This window comes from Calypte anna, chromosome 3 (genome assembly GCF_003957555.1).
Source record: "Calypte anna isolate BGI_N300 chromosome 3, bCalAnn1_v1.p, whole genome shotgun sequence".
Classification (NCBI taxonomy): domain Eukaryota; kingdom Metazoa; phylum Chordata; class Aves; order Apodiformes; family Trochilidae; genus Calypte; species Calypte anna.
The window spans coordinates 70712289-70733670 of record NC_044246.1 but is presented as its reverse complement, the minus strand read 5'-3'; the positions used below and the strand labels follow the sequence as shown (position 1 = coordinate 70733670).

The 21382-nt window shown below is 47.8% G+C and overlaps 1 protein-coding gene across 1 annotated transcript in view; it reads left to right on the top strand.

Annotated features, from left to right (window-relative positions):
- Positions 1-9912: 9912 nt before the first annotated feature.
- The window catches only part of FOXO3 (forkhead box O3), a 96846-nt gene continuing 85376 nt past the window's right edge, over positions 9913-21382 (top strand). Inside the window, exon 1 of the mRNA XM_030448467.1 lies at positions 9913-10629. Within this exon, the coding sequence (XP_030304327.1) occupies positions 10051-10629 (579 nt within the window). The 5' untranslated portion in view covers positions 9913-10050. The remainder of the gene's footprint in view (positions 10630-21382) is intronic.

The window sequence follows — 21382 nt, the reverse complement described above, 5'->3', positions numbered from 1 at the left end:
TAAAGCAATAGTGTTTAATTTTCCAATTAGGGAGATTTTAAATAGCCCTTCTAACCCACAGCTATGAGAATACTCTCACTTCAAATATTCTTCCAAGCTGAGAGATTTGGGTGCACCAACAGTTTTCACAGTCAAATGGTGTCCTTGGTTAGCTAGCAGCAAGGGTACAATTAGCCGAGGCAGTTAATTTCTTCCTTTTATTCAAAAAAGCTTGTGTCATCATTACTGCAAAGACACAGGTCACAAAGCCTCTGTGAGCAAACTGAATAGCATACGTTCCTCTTTAAGCTTCACGTACTTGAACATCTGTCAGAACTCAGCTACAGTACCTCCCCGGTTTTCCCTGTTTACTTCCAAGAAAAAAAAAATCCATTTTGGAAAAAAAAAAAAAAGGCTTATAATACCTCTACCTAGATATGCTTTAAGCTTATTATGAAGAGCTACTGTATTTAGAAACTGCAAGCTCTTCAGCAGATCACTTCTCAGTGTGTATTCAATTATGTGTGCTCACTTAAATAGCACCCCCCAAAAAAATTAAAAATAAAAGCAGGTCTGACTTTCACTGTCATTGGCTCTTCACAGGTAAAACAGACTTAAGATGCCCACCTTTAACACAGCTGTTAGGTAAACCAAAGGAAATTATTTTGCAGGGTAGGCAAGCGTGCATACAAATGGAAGAATTCAACTTCCAGATTCCAAGAGAAGCTTACAGGGCAGTTAGCTATAACTGTATGTCCCAAGCACATTTACGTGACATTCACATGAGCCACAAGAAATATAAGGCCTTTAATACCAAAAGCAGGACCAGGGCAGAACTGAGGCATTAAAGTTCAGCACCACCCTCCCGAAAGCTCCTGCTCAACTGATGCCTAATCCTAGAGGCTCTGGAGTCCTATTTTTAGGCTGTCAGCATCTCAAGATACAGGACATTCTCCTTTTGGCACACCCAGAACCACCCCACGCTGGGCAGCTCCCTGCCTCTCTTCCTCATGGTCCCAACTCTGGAATTCGGAGCTCAGACACATCTCCATGTAAGATGAGACCCGCGGCCCCAGCTGCACAGCTTCCTCTGAGCAGACCCAACACATACCAGCGAGATCCAGCTCCTCAGAGCACACTCACTGCTGTGATGGCTCTCCCAAGATGGGGCAGCAGGCAGGAGGTGCCCGCTGCCATCCCATCGCTCGCTGCCTCACGTCTCAGGCACTCGGGAAACGTGACCTCCCTCCCATTCCTCCCATCTCGATGCAGCTCCTGAGTCAGCAGCCACCCAGTTCCTTCAGGGTGGGAGAGAGAACCAGCTGCAAATGCTTATCATCAACTTCCCCACCATGTGCAGAGCTGCTGACTGCTTTTGCTTAACACTTCAGCAGCCCCTCTGAACCTTTTCTCAACTCCCCAGGGCGGGACTTCCTTCCCCTTGTGCCCTGCAGTGTCCTCCAGGCCAGGAGACCCAAGGTCAACTTCTTCCCACTTCTGCTCGATGGCATTTGGATGCCTCCCCCTCTGACCTTCCAAAACCTTCCTGAAGCTTATTGAACCCACCTGGAGGGAGGTAGGGTAGCCTAACACACAGTCAATTTTCAACCAGCCTGTTGAACCCGTACTGCTGCCTGGGGGAGAGGGTGGGGACTCAGGATTCATGGCAGCAATAAAGGAGAGGCCATGACCTAGCAATAATAACATTGCCATAGGGAAGGGAGGGAACAGCCTTGGATTTCAATCCCCTTTTCCAAGTCTGCTCTGTGTACTTTACATGGAAGGTCTGTCAGAGGACAAAACACAAAGTTCTGGGAAAAAGACCAGGAACCACATCTCCAGCTCCTAAGGAAGTGCTCTGATCGTTGGAGATACAGAATGACAGAGGGAGGGAGGTGGCTTGGACTTCTTCCTCCAAAGGCCACATAATGAAGGAAATAATTAATTCTTTGAAGGAACCAAAATAGGTCGGATATAGGCACCTGCTCTCAAAAGGAGAGTCCAGGCTGTGAGCCTCAGCAAAGGGAAATCCTTTCCTGCAGCCCCCTTTCTCTTTACCTGGTCGCTGACTGAAGCCCCTGCTCTCAAGTGTTAGCAGGCAGAGGGAAGCAGGACTGTGGAATGTGGTTATCTGAGGGATGCGGTGTGCAAGCACTGCTACAGCAAACCGAGGATGGAAGCTGCACCTCTCTGCACAGCACCATGCAGACAGGACAGCCACCTCACAGGGACATTTCTCTGTCCCATGAAGACAACAACACCATTAATTTCAGAGGTGTAGCTGCCAAGTCTCCCTGTGGGTGCCCGACCTCCAGGCACTGGGTGCACTGGATCCAGCTGCTGGACAGGTGAGGTCCATTTCCCTCACACCACACGCAGCCCTCCCGCTGCCTTATGCAGGGCTGCGAGTTCCCCCCCCCCAAGGGAAGGGCTTTAACCCAGCTGAGACAAGGGAGAACGAAGCAATCCGCGGTGCCGCCCTGCCTGACCCTCGGTGCAACCGGAGCTCCTGGCTGATGGCGATTTTTAGTGCACGGTACCTTCAGAAAAGGCTTTTCTCCCGGCGCCGCTGCAGGCGGTGCCCGCAGCCTGTCCCCTTCATGCGACGGGGCCCATCCAAAGCTTGCAGGACCGGAGCCCCCCGGTCCATATAGCGTACCAGCGGCCGCCCCAGGCCAGCCGGGGCCTGGCGACCGCCGCTCCCTAAGGGCCAGGCCGGCAGACAGCGAGACCTCCCGTCCCGCCATCGCCTCCCGGGCGCGGCCCGAGCCGAGCCTGCCCAAGGCCATCGGGAGCGGGGAAGCGCCGGTACCCGCACACCCCGCACCAGGACCCCCGCGACCCCCACCTCCCATCCCCCCTGCCCTCCCCGCGCCGCATTTTACTCGATTGTTTATTATTTTCCAAGGGGCGGCGGCGGGGTGGCTGCGCGGACCAATGAGAAGCGCCGCTGTCCTGACGGGCGACGGGAGCCGGCCAATGGGCGGCGAGGGCGGGCCCCGGCGGTCACGCGCGGCTCTTAGAGCATGACATCATCTGTTTGCACGGCGCAGCCTAACTTGAGTGCGGGCGGGGCGGTGGCGGCGAAGGGGCGGGGCGGCACTCAAAAGGCGGGGCGGGGGCGGGGGAGAGGAGGCGGTGGCCGCCTCTACCGGGTGGCTCGGAGGGGCTGGCGGCCGAGGCCTAGCCCTGGGCTGCCAGAGGCCTGGAGCCGGCGGAGGGGAGGGGATCGGTGCCCCCCCCCCCCCACTCCTCCCCTTCTCCGGCTCGTCGGGCGCTTCCCCCGAGCGGCGGGGTGCAGCTGGCGGCCGTTGGGCTCGCGGCGTGCAGCGCCTGAGGGGCAGCGCTGCCCGGCGGGCGCCCAAGCGCCGGTTTGCGCCCTGTTGAGGTAACCCAGCCTGGGCCGCTGCCCCCCCGCTGTATTGTGGGCAAAGAAAGGTGTTAAGTTATAATAATGGAGCAATTAAGAGATAAGTGGGTATAATTAAGCCTGTGTGAGGTAACCGAAACGGGTTAAGTGACATGCCCGTGTTGCACAACGAGTCGGTGGCCGAGGAGAGCGGCGTTTGGCCGCTCGGAACAGCCCGAGCGCAGCGGGAGAGCTGTCCCTTTGTCTGTCTGTCTGTCTCTGTCTCTCTCTGTTTCTCTCTGTCTCTCTCTCTCTGTCTGCAGGTATCCGAGAGGTCCGTGGAGGTGTCCTGGTGGAGTAGGAGGCAGGGGGAGATGATTAAGTGCCTCCTTGATTAATTAGCAGGAACTGCTGTTGAGAAGATTAAATCCTTTCATACCATAGAAATTAAATTTATTAAAAAAAAAAAAAAAAAAAAGTTTCTTGTCAGATCTTAGTAGCTTGACTCATTTCACCCTAATGATATAAATGCAATAATTGCATGTATTCCCAGGTATTCAAAAATTATGATGCAAGCTTTTGAGTAGTGTAATGTAATTCTAAAAAATCTGGTTTTAAAATGTTTTAAAATATGCAATTAGGAGTTGGGGTTTTTCCTATTTTCTTTCTGGCCCTGAAAGTATACTTGGATCACATCTATGCTGCATCAGGAACTTGGCTGTTGGTTTAAAATGGATGCTGAGATGCTCCTGTAATGGGACTTTTGGGAACAGGGATCTTGGGAAAACACCAGTATTGCAGGACTCACAAAGACAGCTGAGAGAGCTGGCAACACCGCTTTGCCCTGCTAATTGTGGCTGTTATTAAATGTATGAAACACTGTCAGAAACCTGCTCCTGTCCAGAAGAAGCTCAGAGTCTTTCTCGGCCTGCAAGGTGCAGCTTTTTGTCATGGTGCAGGACCTTGGCGATGCAGCTTCAGCAGACATAAGGTTACTTTTAATGACAATTTGAAGCTATATGGTTGAATTTTCCCACTTCTTCAGCTTCCCAGCTCCTTATTTGACCAGGTTTTTTAGAGTTTTATGGTGACCCAGTTTTTCAATGTGTGTGACTGTAATAACCATACTCCACACAGAACAGAAGTAGTCCCAGAATCCCTCAGTTACAGGTGCTGAAGTTTAGGTGTAATGTAATGTCACCATTTCCTTCTGCTACTGCACTTCTCTTCCTCCCTCCCCCTCTCTCTTACAGCTCTCAGTCAGCCACTTCACAGGCTGAAGTCCAACTTCAGTTGATCTTTAAATCACTTTGAGGAAAATTTTATAGTCAGAACTCTGTAGCCATCCATGGCAAACCCTTCATGTCTCTCTCCATGGCACAATTTGGACCCTTGCTCTGTGTCTATCTGTCAGTCAATTTCTCCTTGATAATTGTGGAACCATTTGCCTTTTTCAGCCAAATTGGGCAGAAAGGTTAAAGTCTCACAGTATGAAGTTGGCTAGCTTATAGATGACATTTTTTCTAATCAGCACACAGGTTGCTCTGAAGCAGCCATGAAACCAATTGCCCTTTGCCCAGTCTGTGTTTGAAGAACATAGCTGGGAACTGCGGGAAGAACAAAAAATACACCAAGGGAGCCGCTCTCTCATGTGGTGGATGGGAGGGGTAGTCAAGGTTATTGTGGTGGACACAAACCTCTCAAGAAAGTAGAGTGCAGGTGGCTAACAGAACAACTTGTCATACACTTGTTTGTGTGAAGTCCATGAGGACAAAGCAACCATTGTTTAATGTAACTGCAACATAGTTTTATTGAGCAACAATACACTTTACATAGAATCATAGAATGGGGGGGGTTGGACGGGACCTTTGAAGATCCTCTAGTTCAGCCCCCTCTGCTAAAGCAGGATCACCTAAAGCAGATCACCAAGAACCACATGGGTTTTGAATGTCTCTGGAGATGGAGACTCCACAACCTTTCTAGGCAGCCTGTTCCTGTGCTCTGTCACCCTCACAGTGAAGAAATTTTTCCTTATGTTTAGGTTGAACCTAAACCTTCCACTTTGTGACCACTGATGATTGTCCTGTCACTGGACACCACTGAGAAGAATCTGATTCCATCCTCCTGACACTCAACCTTTAGATTTTTATAAGCACTTACGAGATGCCCCCTCAGTCTCCTCCACACTAAACAGGCTCAGATCTCTCAGCCCTTCCTCGTATGGTAGATGCTCCAGTCCCTAATAATCTAATCAGTCTCCTATAGATTTCTACAGTGATGTAATAATGAGGAGTTCCAAGTCCCCCCATCCCCTGTGCAACTTTAGCTCCAACCATGCTTCTTCAGTAAAAAATCTGTGTAAGAGAGGTGAAGCCAAAAAAGTGACTGGCACTTCCCTAGCTACCAGCATGGAAGAATGTAGATTATGGCAGCACGAAGGAGTAATCACATCTGGGTTACCACCCTGAACTGGTACGCTCTTATCTGACAGGAAGCTGATGCTCTGAATTGGAAGGATGGAATGGAAGGATGAGAATGAACTGTAGTTGGATGCAGAAGCTGAAAGGAGTTAATCTCAATACAAAAATTATTTATGAGGATTCCCCATCTAGAGTGCTGTTATACAAATGGTACTTTCCCAAAGGCTCCATGTCTCACTGGTCTTCTTTTGGTGTGTGTGGCTGTGATCACCCAGAGACAACTCAGAGCTGCAAAGTACCTGTGACCTATATAACCAGGTATCACGGTAGCCACATGTCTGCTCAATATAAACTTGTGCAGGGATAGTAGATAAAAGGAGATGCAGAGGAAGACACAGCACTGCCCTGAAACACTCACAGTGAGTGAGTGAGGCTTTCAGATGGCCTCAGGGCTGGCCTAACTGTATTCCTGCTGAAGTTGGCGATAAAACTCACATAAATGGAGCCTTTTTGAAAATCCCACCCTTGAGGCAATAAAGTACTTAAAGGAAGAGACTGGAAACCGTGCAGACTTTAGATTCAATTTTCGTCAGTTTTTATACGGATTTCAGCGGGCCCAACCACCGAATGGAGATATGAAGCGCTCCTCTGTCTTCCTGTTTCACTTGTCCACATTTGATAAGTAAAATGTGTAGGAACAATTATACCATGATTTTAACTCCACCTCTAAAACTGCAATATCATGGGCACACAAGTTCTTTGTGGATCTGTGAAGAATGGGCAACATGACTTGTGTGATAAAGGCTGTATGGCTGATATACCAGAGCATTCTGAAGAGGGCGGATGATCTTGCAGTAAAGGCCCAGGGCTGGCACTCAGGAGATCTAGTTTTATTTCTCAGTTCTGACATGGGCTTCCTGTATGACCTCAGCACAGTCATGTAATTGCTTGATGCCTCCGTCCATCATCTCTTTAATAAGGTTACTACTTAGTTATTTCCTTTCTCCCGCCCTGGCCTGCCTTACTTAGACTGCAATTCTGCCAGGGAGTGGACCATTTTTTACCACGTGCAGGGCCTTCACCCAGTACAATGAGACCGAATGGTAATGGCTGTGGAGTAATACAATGCCAATTAAATAAATAAATGAAGATGATATCATATAGGACTAGATTTGCAGCTTTTAATCCAGCCTGAGGTATAAGTGCTGCATTTCCCTAGAACCTTGGGATCCGGAGTAATATTCTATGAGGAGGTTTCTGCGTTGGTCAAAATCATCTCCAAGCAGTGGCAGGTTTTGGGAAGGTCCCGAGTGCCAGTCACAGCTTTGCAGCTTGCCTCCTCTGGCTACCAGCTGAAACCCACAAGTAGAGAGTAGGCTCTTCAGATATGCAGTGTTGGGCTACAAAATCTCTCATCATGCATGGCTTTGTCTGATCTTGGCTCCTGGCTCTTCAATGCTACTGCAGTTCTCCTCCCCTACAAACTGCCAAATCATACCCATGAATGCCAGTATCACAATTCCAGAGTAGCTGGTGTTTTTTTGAGCTGCCTTGCATTCCCACGAGGGGCCAGGTTACAACACAAAACAGGGCAGAGCACATAATGTCATGACCCAAAATGGAGCTCCAGTGAAAACTATGTACATTACTTGAACTTGCATTCATTCTGATTAATTCAGTGTCTCCTACTATATTTAGATATCTGAGGATTAATTGCATGCATGCTGAAATGCTGTCCCTTGTAATAATACCATGCTGAACTATTCCTAACTTGAGTGCAGCTTGAATTTGAAACCTAACTGGACCCTGAAGGCCTTGGCGCTTACTTTGCAGGATGTGTAAGCCAGGCAGGATATCAGGAAATACCAAGATATCGTGCATATCAGGAAATCACTTTATTTGCTAATTCTACACAGCAATGCTTCAGAGGCACACCTGCTTCTCAACGTGTGCAGTTGTCTTTATCTGGTAAGTGAGACAGCACTACTTCTGTACTAAATCTCCTCCATAGCCTAGGCTGATACAAGTCTAGGTGAAAAACTGAACATACACATTGCTGTGCAATGTATTTACAGGTACCTCTGTATTAATAGCTTTATGTTCCTTGGTTTTTGTGGGTCATCCTGTTTTCTAATCCATAATTAACTGTGTCTTCAAATGAGCAACTTTGGTGGGCTTTCTGCTAGGGCATGGCCTCCATGGAGGAAGTACAGTGGGATTATATTGACCAGTTAACATGCCTGAATGTGCTGCATCACCTGCAGGTGGAAGGAAAGCTTTCAAAAAATGACTAAATTGGACTCCAAATCTAAAGTTTACCAGAATAATTCGTGAACCAGTAATTCATGACCACTGAAAAGAAGTCAGAAAAGAAACAGGCTATTCCTCCACCATGACTGGCAGCCAGAGCCGATTTCAGGGTGCAGTACAGGCAGCAAGCGCTGAGTCTGCGCTACTCCCTGGCCAGGTGGGCCTGATAGAGACAAGAGGTATGGAAACGTAAGCTGTCTGCGTCTCGTTTTGCCGTTTGAATTCTACTTAGCGCAGAGAACCTGGGCTAATGCAGCCCTTGGAAAGAGTTACCGAGTGCTGCCAGAGCCTTGAGAGCTTACCGCGGCCCGGGCAGAGCGGTCAGGCCCCGGGCTGGCGTGGGAGATTCAGCCGCAGCGGTTCGGAGGAGGTGCCGTTCCGCAGCCGAAGGCAAGGCGAGGGGGTAAGCGCCCACCCCGCCGGGCCCCCTCCAGCTCCTTCAGCCCGTCTAGCCCCGGCGGCTCCCCCTTGCCCGGCCCGGCCCGGCGCTCCCGCCCCGTCGGGGCGGCCCCTGCGTGGCACCGCCCGCCGTCCGCCCCTGGGCGGGCCGTGCCGTGCAGTGCGGTTAGGTTGAGGCTCCCTGCGTGTGTCTATAACTTTGTGTTGCTGCCGGTGGTTGTTAGGAGGAGGGATGTGGAAGTCGGCGGTGAGCTGGGTGACAGGCTGCTCGGGCGGGCTGCGGCAGGCGGGCTCGGCGCGGGCGGATCGCTTGCCTCTCGCCGGCTGCTCGCAGAGGGAACGGGAGGGTTGCCGCTTTTCCCTCCTTCGCCTTTAAAGGGAAGGCTCCTCGGAGCTGAAGGCGCAGGAGCAGCAGGAACCATGCAGCAGCTCTGCTTCTTCCTCCGGTGAATTCGGATCTCGATTTCTGCCGGTGTGGAGGTGGCTGTTGATTCTCTCCCCCACCCCGCCCCCGCCTCCCTCCTTTCCCGATGTGTCTCTCCCTGCCTCTTCTGCCTGCGCTTTTTAAATGACTTGAGTGAAGGGGGGAAAAACTGTCAAGATGGCAGCAGCAGGAGCAAGGAGGTTATGAATGTGGTGTTGATGCTGGAACAAAACCTATTCTCTTTGGCAGCCCTAGGGAGGGCTTAAAGCTTCTGGACCTGTTGGAAGACTGGCGATTTGATTTGTTCCCGTACTGTTTGCTTTTTCTCTGCGAGAAGAAGGAATTTTTTCTTTTTTTTTTTCTTTTTTTTTTCCTCATTTTTAAAAAAATTATTTTTATTTTTTATTTTTAACCGACCAGCCCCCGGGGTGGCCTTCTCACGGCCCCAGCACCGTCGGCAGTGGGATTTTGAGGGGCTGCTTCTGTGTGGCTTGGGGGGCACCGCAAAGTGACAGGCTTACGCTAGTATGCAGTAGGATGTATTCTAAGACTTCGGCTCCCTTTAGGGCGTTCTGAAGAAGGAAAAAGTCTTCGGCGTGATCTGAACGACCCCTCTCCCTGCCCTCCTGCTGAAGAAGGGGGCAAAGCATCACCCCTCCTCTCCAAAAAGGGAAGATATCCCCGAAAGCGACGAGAAGCGAGCTCGGAACTGCCGGGGGCAGAGAGGGGTCCTCTCTCGGCTGGATACAGCGCGGTTCCCGCTGGAGCTACTTGTGCATCCGCATGGAGTGAAACATAAACAAACGCACACACGCACGGCGGGAGCGGCCGCCGCTCTGCCGGCGCGAAGGGCAGCGCCGTGAGCACCTCCGGCACCGCCCGGCACCGCGCCGCCCGCCCTGCGCTGCCGCTCCGGCTCCTAATCTGATTTCCACCTCCCTCCCTTCCCTGCCCTTCCCCCCCCCCCCCCACCCCCGCCCGGCTCCAGCGTGCGCATCGCCCGCGGGGAGCCTGCCAGTCCTTAGCGGAGAGCGGCATGCCCGCACGGCGGCCCCCCGCCTGCTAGGCTCCCGTCGGCACCGAGGAGGAGGCGGCGGAGGAGGAGCGGGGTCGGCGGCCGCCCGCCCCGTCGCAGCGCCCCGCTGCCGTCGCCCGCGGGGGAAGCCAAGATGGCAGAGGCGTCGCCCCCCGCCCCGCTTTCGCCCCTGGACGTGGAGCTGGACCCCGAGTTTGAGCCGCAGAGCCGCCCACGCTCCTGCACCTGGCCCCTGCAGAGGCCCGAGCTGCAGGCCAGCCCTGCCAAGCCCGCCGGCGAGCCGCCCGCCGACGCCGCCTCCATGATCCCCGAGGAGGAGGACGACGAGGAGGAGGGGGGCGGCTCGGCCATGGCTGTCGGCATCGCGACTCCCGCGGGCGGAGAAACGGCGCCGGCGGCCACCGCCGTCCCGGAGGAGACAGCGCGGCTGTTGGCCCCCCTGTCTGGGGGTGGCCCGGAGGGACCGAGTCTCTCGCCGGGGACAGCGGCTGGCGGCGGGGGGCTCAGCGGGGGCCCGGCGGCGACGGCGCCGAGGAAGTGCTCGTCGCGGCGCAACGCGTGGGGCAACCTCTCCTACGCCGACCTCATCACCCGCGCCATCGAGAGCTCCCCGGAGAAGCGCCTCACCCTCTCCCAGATCTACGACTGGATGGTCCGCTGCGTGCCCTACTTCAAGGACAAGGGCGACAGCAACAGCTCGGCTGGCTGGAAGGTGAGGCGGGTCCCGGGGCCGTGGCGGACCCACCGCGCCTCCCCGAAGGATGGACGGGTTGCCCCCGGGGGGAGCGGTCGCGAATGGTGGGTGCCGGCAGCTTTCCCCGACGGCAGCCGGACGGGCAGTGGTACTTGGCTGCCCTGTCGCCTTTGCTTATTTTTGCTGGCATTTTTTTTGTTTGTTTTAGGGGGGGGTTGTTTTTTGGTTTGTGTTTTGTTTTTGTTTTTTTTTTTTGGGTGGGGAAGAAAAGTTTTGGCTCTTTTCTGCTGCAAGCTGTGAGCGCTCCTAACTCTAGGAGAAAGGGAGACGCTGGAACGGAGCTGGCTTTTCTGGTGTGTAAGCACTTTATTAAGAAAAAAAAAAAAAGAGGGGTAAAAAAAGGGAAAAATATTTTTAAGGACGCGGTTATGTTTGGTTTCATAAGGTATAGATACCTTTGATGTAACCCGTAATAGAAATAGGCAGAGTTGCTTTTATGAAGGGTCTGAGTCAAAAAGCTCAAATGCAGAACAACCCGATTATTCTTTTAAAAAACAAAACAAAACCCTGTGGTTTCCCACACGTTCCTCAAAAGCAATAGAGGGAAATTCGGGTCCTGACATTTCTTTATAAAGTTAATCAAAGCGTGGCATTATTGGCTGCTGAGCCACGGGAACGCTTGGTTTGCATTTCCTTCGGTCGTGGTGTATGAGGGCACTGTCAGTTGATAAATCCTGTATATCCAAGCATTTTCTGTCTAGCGTTGTGACAGTTAGCAGCTAAGATTACTAATATTTGAATAAGTGAGAAAAAAATATTAACTGTTTTTTGGCGTGTTTACTTAGTCCGTGCAAAAGCACGTTGCAGCAGGCAGGGTTTTGCTCTCAGTTAATAACTGAGTCTAATAAGGCCTACCAGGAGCTGGGACTGCATGTAAAAGTACATTTGGAGTGATTTCCAGAACTGCTTTTTTCTCTCCGTTTGCCATGTCTGTTCTATTAGTGCTTGTCAGCTGTGGAAATGTCACATATGTGCAGCTATACAGAAATGCAGGTCCTGCTAGATGTTGATACTGTTTGCAGGAGGAAATCCCTGTATGGTTCAGCTGCTGCTGAGGGCTGATGCTGGCAGCATCTGAGACCGAGTTTTTTGAATGGGTAGCTGAAGGCAAATTTGCCAGAAAGTTTTACTGTATTACAGAGAAATTAAATTTCCTCTTTGAATCTCTCTAGCTTTGGATGAGAGGAGAAGTTACAATATACAAATTGGTCAGAAATACTGTATGGATGAAACATTTCTGGCAGTCTTCATATTAGCAGCCCTCCCTTCTATTTTGGTGCCCGAGTAGGACTTGCTGCTAGGAACTGAAGTGCAACTGTATGATTTTTACCTTCCAAATGGAGCACTGTAGTGGAAGCATTGCACCAACAGACGTGTCCTAAGCTGGGGGAAACATAAACACAAAGTTTATTGGTAGCATAGTTAAATCAAGACAAGGCTTTTAAGAGCACAGATCCTTTTTACAGCTTTTGCCTCTGTGTTTGGTGTTGAATTTTGATCTGACTTTTCAAGTGCAACACCAAAATATGATAAAGTGTCACATCTTCTGATGACAGCCCGTGCCTTCGTAAGTTGTTTTCATACAGAAGCAGTGGCTTTAGATGTCAGCTGGTATGACAAATCCAGACTTTTTATCTGATACTTTGAATTTTCAGTAAATTCTCAATACTCTATTCAAAGGAAGACTTAGTGGACAATGGGACTGATACTGTTCTGGCTCAGTTTGGTGGCAAAACTCCCATTTGCTTCAGCAGAAGCAGGATCTGGGCCATAAGGCAAAGTGCTGACATTGATTACTATGCTTAATACAGTCACAATTTTTCTGACGATTTATACTGTTAATTTGATATCGATTCCTTTGCTGAGCAGCATTAACTGGTACTTGGAGCTAATTAAAATGTTAGAAACTTGGATCCCTTGAGATTCCTCTTGATATAATTTAGTTCAGAAGTTTCTCACAAGCCGTTAAGATGACCTTTTTCAGGAGCTGCAAGCACACTGGTAGCAGGAAAATTCTGCCTCTTTAATGACTGTGAGCTGTCGCTGGAAGTTAGGGTAAGGCATTCGGTTGTGTTAGTGGTGGGTGCAGTTGTGCGTGGGTGGTAGGGGCATACTGGAAGGGACAAAAGAGAGGTCAGGAGCTAATAATTTGCCAGGCATCCAGAACTGCAGAATTTAGTTCCTTATCAAGTCTAGAGTTTCTTCTAATGCATGCATATACACTCAGAAGAGGACTATTTCCGAAGAGAACGATTGCAGTTTCTTGGCTGGAACATAAATTAGTTTGTCTCTTAGATAGATTCTCCATTTTAGTCTCCCTGTGATAAAACATGTTATATGTTATTATCATCTTTGTTTCTCTCACAGGTAATGAATACAACTCTTCAGGAACTAATGTCAGCTTTTCACATCAGACTTTTTTAGATTGCTGGTTACACTGAGAATTTAAATGAACAGAAGATAGAACTGAATCAGGAGGCTTTTATCTTAAATTAGAATATTTTTACACAGCCAAGTTCATCTTTGAAGGCAGCAAGCCCATTTTGCAATATTCTGCTCTGGTACTGAGTGGGAAAATTGTCATTTTAAACAAAAGGAAGAAGAAAACTTGGTTTTCTTATCTTAGGTATTATTATGTATGAAATATTGCCATTGAGATGTGCTGAATACCATAATCTGTAAACATAGTTGGTATTACACTCCTCAAAACAATTATTTTAAGAGCTATAAATTAAAGTTACAACTATCACTTTTTTGTTGTTGGGTTTTGGGTTGTTTTTTTTTTTTGCCTAGAGCATTTAAGCAGAAGTGAGTATTTCAGATGTGGTTAGGGAGGCATATATCACGTTTCCGTTAATTCAGATAAGGTTTGCCCAATACCCCCCCACCACCCTCAACAATATTTGTTGCTTTCCCCCTCCCCCTGTCCCCAGTGGGATGTTAGCTAACCTAATACTGCTTGACAGCTAAGCTGGGCAGTAGTGTATGGAGCATTGCTGTAAAGCTGGTACGCTGCTAATACTGTTGAGTGCCACCAGGCAGCCAGGTCTGATACAATCCTGTAATCACCAGGAAGGGTTTAGGTGCATGTTTCAATGTCCACTTACTGTCTTGAATACTTATGGAAGGTTGGGACTTGTATATAACATCTCTGGAGAGGGACAAGGTCTGAGGGTGAGCTGGTTTCTCCCTTGCGAGTGCACTGCACAGGAGGCTGTTTCAGGTGCTTCCATAGAGCTTCTTGATGACCATATTTGCCCGTCTTTACACGTTCAGGCAGCCAGTATCCCATCAATACACTGCAGTCACAAAAACTAGTGTGCTGACTTTAAAAAAAAAAAAATTTCCCCCAAATATTTAGGATGCAGTAACTCACTTCACTCAACAATCTTGCAATAAGAAACCGGAACACCTTTGTGTCCACGTATATAATAGAATTGCCCGTCTTCACTTTAGCTTAAATACTTTCATGTTCTTTTTCTATAATATTATTTTGTGATTTCTTGTAGCATTATCTTGTGAAACAGTCTTTTCTACATCAAGAGTACACTAGGGGGACTATTTTCCTTTGTTGAGTGGTGTGGTAAGACTATGAATTTGGTCCTTAATACGCAGATAGCAGCATTTCCCAAATTTAAATGCAGTTGATAGGCTTTTGTTTATTTTTTATACCAGCTGCCTATTTGTTTTACACCTGTTGCATTCAGCTTCCTCATGAAAGATAAATACTAGCTGCTGGGATATTTACTTTGAGGCAGAGATTTTTGTAAACTTTGTACATGAACAAATTTCATCATTCCTTCTCATGATTTATTGACTGGTAAGTACCAAAGGGCTGCAGTCCCTTCAGTGTAGCAACCACACAAGTCTAATTATTGAGACCTGAGAAGACTTGAGAAATTTGCCAGCAATGTAGGCAGATGTCTAAATCTGTTAGCCAGATGCTGATATGCAAGATGTGTCAGACCTTTTTTCTAATTTTTTTTTTTCCCAAAGGATGTGGGAAGGAGGCAGCACCACTCTCTGTTCTTATTTCTCCTTCCTCAGAGTGGCACACAGCATCTATCAGGAGTGGCAGCATAAAACTGGAGTTTGCATCAGTTTATTTTTTTTACTCCACTCCCTTTTTTTGTTGTTTTGTTTTGTTTTGTTTTTGAGACTGTGTTTCATGGTTAACAGCTGGCATGGATATTTTTTCCAGCCTTATATTGTGTTCTGAGTTTTGGGTTTTTTTTTTTCTTTCAAAATTTTGAGCTGCCCTTTTTCATCTTTGCAGGAGGGTTTGGGTTACAAACTGTAGCCTGATTATTTGAAGTTTTGATCTACTGAAGCGAGCACGGGTTTAAGCATGTGAATGGATCCTTGGGACTTCACTGGGATTACTCGTGTGCTTAAACTTACTGTTTAAGCATCTTACCTGATCAAAGCCTTACTACGTTGTGCTTTAACCAAATACTTAGGAACATTTGTAAGTGAATTTTGTGCTGAGCAATGTAGAGAGATGTGTGGTTTCTGCCCTGAAGTTGAAAATTCTGGATAGCTAGCTTGTTTCATCAAAGAGCAGTATACTTTAGTACCAGAGTTAACAAATCACTTTTTAAACTTTCCAGTTGAAACCAGATGTAGATACTCATGCACATTATTATTTTATATCTGTAACATACATTAGAGAGCTCACTTTTCCCCATCTCATGCAGGCAGATGACAGCTATTAGAGGAGAGACACACACAGAGTAGCTTTCCCAGAATCATTGACATTGTTTGATCCACAGTGTGACAGTGAGGAGTACCTCCACTGAAGGAGTGTTAAATGCAGGTACAAACACATCATCTTGGTGAATGTCACCAGCGGCAAAGAGTTACGGGCTCTGATAAACTTAACTTTTGATGTGAATAAGAAGCTTCCAGTGATTAATGCTGGATAGTATTGCTGTCAGGTAGACCTGTGAGATAAATGCTAGAATCAATGTTCCTCTGTTCTTTAGAGGCAGAAGGTCACCTAAAACAGTCACACAGCACCGGCGTTGTCTGTATTAGGTTATTAGTGCCAATATTTGAGCATATTTAAAATAGGAAGCTTGAGAGTCAGAGGTTGGCTCCTACACTTACCTGTGTGTTTGAAATTTCATAGTTAATGCTAACAGGAATTAAATCACCTTAGTGGCTTTTATATCCTCTGTATTTTATTGGCTTGAACAGACACTGTCTGAGACTCTCAGGCTGGGACATGCCCTGGTGCTCCTGCTCTGGGATGTTCTCCTTCCGCTCGCTTTTCTCCTGGTAAAACGAGTGGTGTCTTACACACTAGGCCATTTTGTATTCGGGTCATTTTGGTGGTGCTACACCACTTCCCTGTAATCCTGGGAGATTAGGGGAGGCTGGGCACGTGCTGGTGCATTGAGAAAGGCGAGTGATTAGGGTTAGCCGGGTGGTTTTGTGAAAGCTCTTTGTGCTGACATGGATGAAGTAGGAGCTCGGCGTGGGTGGTGTCCCCTGCAGAAGGCAGGCAGCACTGGGGTGGCTGCAGCCCCCACCAACCCCCTTGCAGCTCCCACGCTGTTTTCAGCCAGCTTCCTTGGGGTCGATGGGGAACACGAATATGAAATCACTCCAGAAAATATTGGTGGGTTTGCTGGGTTCAAAGGGGGGCCGAAGGGATTGCCTTGGAGATATGATACGGAGGATAACAGCCAGAGTGTTTCTCTAGGTGGCACCTGAAGGTGCCCTGCAACATTTTGGCAGCCAGGTATTTCTTGTGGAAGTATGGAAAAATCTTTTGTGAGGATTGTTTCTTACTTGCCATGCAATTACAGCAGGTCTTAGCATAGTGGCGGCTTGCCAAGGGAGAAACTGAAAGTGTTTCCTAATGCAGGTTGTTACTTAGACTAAAATCTTTGTGTGTTCTTGTTTCTCTCCCACTTTTTGAAAAGCCTTACTATTATCTCTCTCACAGAAAACCGTGCCCAAGGGCAGGGTTATAAAATGGCAGCGTTAGTTTCTTTTAAAGGCAGGAGGCCCTCCGTGTTACGAGGCAGACTCTCTGGAGGAAGACGAGCTCTAAGCATCTTCCTGCTGCTGTTTCATTTCCCCTACCATGAAAAACTGTGATTCCCAAGTTGGCACTGGAAAAGGGATCACAGCCTCTCCAGGTCCCAAAGCAGGAGGTACATCCAGGTCCCACAACACAGAGTGAGCAGCTTGATGAGGGCCTGCCTGATAACACAGTGCTCGAGGAGTTGCCATTTCGATGTGGCTTTTCTTGGGGCTGATAATACGTGTGTAAGGCAGTGGCTTGGGAGTAAAATAAAATGTTCACATAATGTGCACAGTCATCTAGTTTTTGTTAGTGCTAGCTCAGCACACCATGAGTTAAGAGAAGATTATGCTTAACCTTTTATTTGCTCCTTTTTTGTGCTTCTGCAAACTTAGACTGTTCCTTTCTGTTACAGTTTCCTGAGCATTGCCACACACTAAGCTTGGAAAATGAGGTGCATTTAGCCAATTTATGGCCTGACATATGTTAATTAACATTAATTACCTGCTTGAATAGTCCATTTAGCACTTATTATTAAAAAGTGGCTTGCCTACAGAAGGGGATTTTACTTCAGAGTGAGGTGTTTTGTTCTAACTTGCTTCTGACAAAGTCAGGATAGGGTATCCCGTGCTGCTCTGCACAGCTATACCAGTTGTGTAGGATCCTGTTGCACTGAAAGACATCAAGTCCTTACCATGTCTGTTTGACATTTGTTTCACATCAACTTTGCTTTCCCAAGCAAATCAGTGTGGTTCCAAGTTTTTTTTGCTAGTGGTGGGTACAGCTCTTGCTCCTTTAATTGAGGAGAAAAGAGCCATTCTCCTCAGCCAGGAGCTGCAAGGAGATCTGGAGGTCTGCGCTGAAATGGCCCCAGCACCTGTTTGGGATGGAGAAGCTTTGGTGAAAGTCTGAGATGTGCAAGGCTGGAGGGGGTGCATAGGAGTTTCTGGGATGCACTGTGGTACGCTGCAGGGAGAGTGTCTTCAGTTCTGTGTGGCTGAGGATGGTGGACCCTGAGGCTTCCAGCAGGCTTTGAGAGCAGGCCTCTGAGCACAGCATAATCTCCAGCTGCTGTAGGTTTGGTCTTGCTGTGTTCATCATCTATGTTACCTCAGTTATCTCCTGAGCAATGCATTGGGCAAGGGTTATCACAGGTCATTGATTAAAAACCTGTCAGATGAGGAGAGTAATGTGCAGAGAGCACTCATTCAATTTCCAAATACCGAGTTAAAAAAAAAAAAAAAAAGCATTCCTCAATTCCCTTCCCTGTTTCTCATTTCTTTCTTGGGAGGCTCTGGGGACTTTATGTCCTACTTCACCTTCTCCATCCTTCCTTTTGTAACAACATCCAGGAGGGTTGCATGGGACATGGGGTGCCTCTGTGGGAGATGGAGAGCTGGCTCCTAACTGTGCAGTGCATCTTGCAGAGCATAACTGTGTTTCAGTTTGTGGTGTAGCACAGAGGTGATTAGGCTACAGGACAGATGAAGAGCAATCTCAGGGCAGCGTAAAGGGTTGGGAACAAATGAGTGATTGCTTTAGTCCTCTGCCTCATCCCTCTGGTGAAAGAGCGAGGGAGCTGCCTTTCAGTGGGGCTGAGGAGGAAGAGAACCACTGTGTCCCTTTGCTTTTTGCCAGAGTGGTTCGTGCTGCACCTAGCAGCGAGGTCTGGAAGAAGCTGGTCTTGCCCTGCAAAGCCAGAGTCCTTTCTCTGGGCCACCGCCCCTTGCACATTTGCTCAAGGACTGACATGCTTGTGTTTTGCAGGGAATTTGATATAGGTTGGGAATTAACAGCATTGGTGTCCTGTCAGTAACTCTCTGTGTATGTCCCACCTGGACTTTGCTTATTGGAGCTGTTTTCTTTATCTGTACCTGTTAAAAATAAAGGCTATTTGAATACCTCTAATGATATAAAACACCTTTGTAAGATTCCGACTGGTGAAGAAATGAAAATTAACTCATATAACAAACTTGCTCTAATGAATTGAATGGTTTGCTTGCTCCACTGCAACGTAGTATGTACTTAAGAGCTGAATTATGAAATGCTGGATTCTCACTTTAGCATGTATATTTGGTAAGGTATTTGTTTGCTTTTCTTTATTATTTTCCTCCTGCTGGTTAAGTTGCCACTTGCTACGTGTAATGGGGTGTGCAAGGTAGACACGCACTGGGACAGGAGGGCAGAGGCAGCCAGTGGATGATTGTTGGAGGAAAACTCACTTGGAAACGAGGAGGATGGTGTGTGACATGACACCTTCTCATCAGGGCCTTTACAGCCTGTGCTTTCAGGTCTTCCACAGAGTGCTGCCTGCCAGTTTTGGGGTGCAGGAGGCTGCTGGCACTGCCTGTGCCAATCTGCCACCCGCCTGAGTGCTGCCGCCAGCCCAGGTGTGTTTCTGTGGGCTGAGTCACTGGGTCATGCCACTTCTGTGTCCCTTCACCCACTGCCCCTGCTGAGGTGAAGGTTGGGTCTGTGCTGACATCTCCACGCCAAAATCCTGTTGAGAGCTCTGGAACGAGGGCAAGGGGCAGGAGCACTGCAAGGTGCTGTTTTTCTGCTTTGGCACCTCTGAAGTTGCCTTTGTGATTTGTGTTGTGCTGTGGGTATGCTTGTAGGCTGCTCTTAGCTCATCCCTCAGCCTTGCAGTACCTTCAGGACATTCCACCTCCCCATCCCTGGCTTTCTGAGACCTTCAGCTCTCCCTAGGGAGCAGTGGAGGCTAGGGAGACACCCAGGATTGTGACCAGCAGGTGGGATGCAGTCCTAGGAAAAAAAATGGTTTTGGTAGGTTTGCTGGCTCCTGAGTCTCCTGAGCAGAAAAGGGCAGGTCTGGGCTGGCTGCCAGCAATTCATCAGGGAGGTAACATCTGCTTATCCTGACCCCATGGGAGACAGTAGATAAGTGGTAAGGCTGATGGGGACAGGGAGTGTTCTGCTGGGGGAGGACAGATAGAGGAGCACCCAAACACATCAGCACACGTCCACTTTGGCTTCACCCTGCCTCCTGGCTGCTGCAGCCACTCAATCCAAAGTAGTTCATAGTGGGAATGAAAACTGGTTTGTATGGATTCAGCCCAGTTTGTGGTCCTGCAACTTTCCCGGGTAGATGAAGTAGAGAGCTGGGTCTGACTCCTGTCTCTGCTAAAGGGCATGTTAAAGCAGTAGAGCGGGGCTCTCCTAATGTGCTGCAGCAGCATGCATTTGCATTAATGTAAGTAAGACTTGAGCCAGCAGTGCTTAAAATCCTGGTTGCAGCTAAGCCTGGACTCCCATTGAGGACTGAGCATAATCAGGATGTGTTAGTAACAGTGTTGCCTTTTAGTAAACAAAGCTCCTTTAAAAACATTAATTGCCAAATAACATTCTAATACAAACTGCTCTCCTAATCTAGACAGCCAGCACCTCTGACATGGGAGATGATTTGCCTTTATAACAGTGTTTTCTCATGCTGTACCATGTTGGTTTCTTCATTTTGTCCAGTAGGATGAAGAAGAATAAATACATTATTCTAAAGAAGTTATTTAAGGACATGACTTCTAGGGTCATATTCATTTTATCTAGACTATGGGCTGAATTATCTTGGTACATAGTCTGGTTATGTGTCAGCACTCTTAAAACCTGCTGTATTTACTGTTTTGGAGGTTTTTTCTCTCTTCATGCTAGGTCTTGAAGCAGGTATTTCAGCTCTCCAAGACATGTTATGAAGAAAGTTATCCCTACTTTCTCACATGAAATATGCAGTGTAAACATACCTTAAAATGCGAGTCTTAATCCAGATCAAAAGTTCCTGAGTTTATGGGTTTTTGTGAAGTTAGTCAGTGACCCCTATCTTGTGTAAATATATTTGCTAGCACTTCATGGAAGATTTATCAGTTTCATATGTAAAGTCCTAGATATGCTTAGCACATAAAATTTGGCGTCTGATAAGTGAGAACAGTGCTCAACAAAGAATGTCTTTGTGTGAGACTCTTACAGGCTCCCACATTATCACCTTTTTTGCTGATTGGTTTTGTGCTGAGAGCAGTGATGTGGTTTCCTGAAAGCCTATAACCTACTGTTTGTTCTGCAAAACTCCTCCGTACCTTAACTAATTTTCAGAGAATGTTTTTTTTCCAGGAATTCGTAGGAGAAGGTGACGCCAGTTCAAGTCATGTCCTGAGATGCTTGTAAGCTGAGATACTTAAGAGCTACTGTCCCTGTTCTTGTGCAACATGATCTGTTGTGTTTAAAAGTTTCACTGTATGGGGGAACTCAAAACCATTTGTCTGAGATGTCAGGTTTCAGACTGAATGGTGCTTCTTTAAGTATTCATCAAGACCTACAATGGGAGGCTGCTGGTCTTACGATGCCTTTATAGGAGAACAGTATTGGCACCAACAATGATGCTGCCACTGAGGAACTGTAAAAACTCTGAAGCATTTTGTGAATCTTACGCAAGCAGCTTCTGTGTTTGCGTAGTCTGAGCCATATATGTCACCTAAATAAATGGGCCACATCTAAAATAATCAGTTTTCAAATGAAAATCATATCAGAGCTGTGCATATGTTGGGCCAGAGATTTCCAGTCTAGTTTGTCTGGCAGCCAAAAGCTCCAAACCTAGTATTATTCTCATCACTATGTTGACAATATAATTCCCACTCCCCATAACATGTTGAGATTTATTTCTTGCCCCAT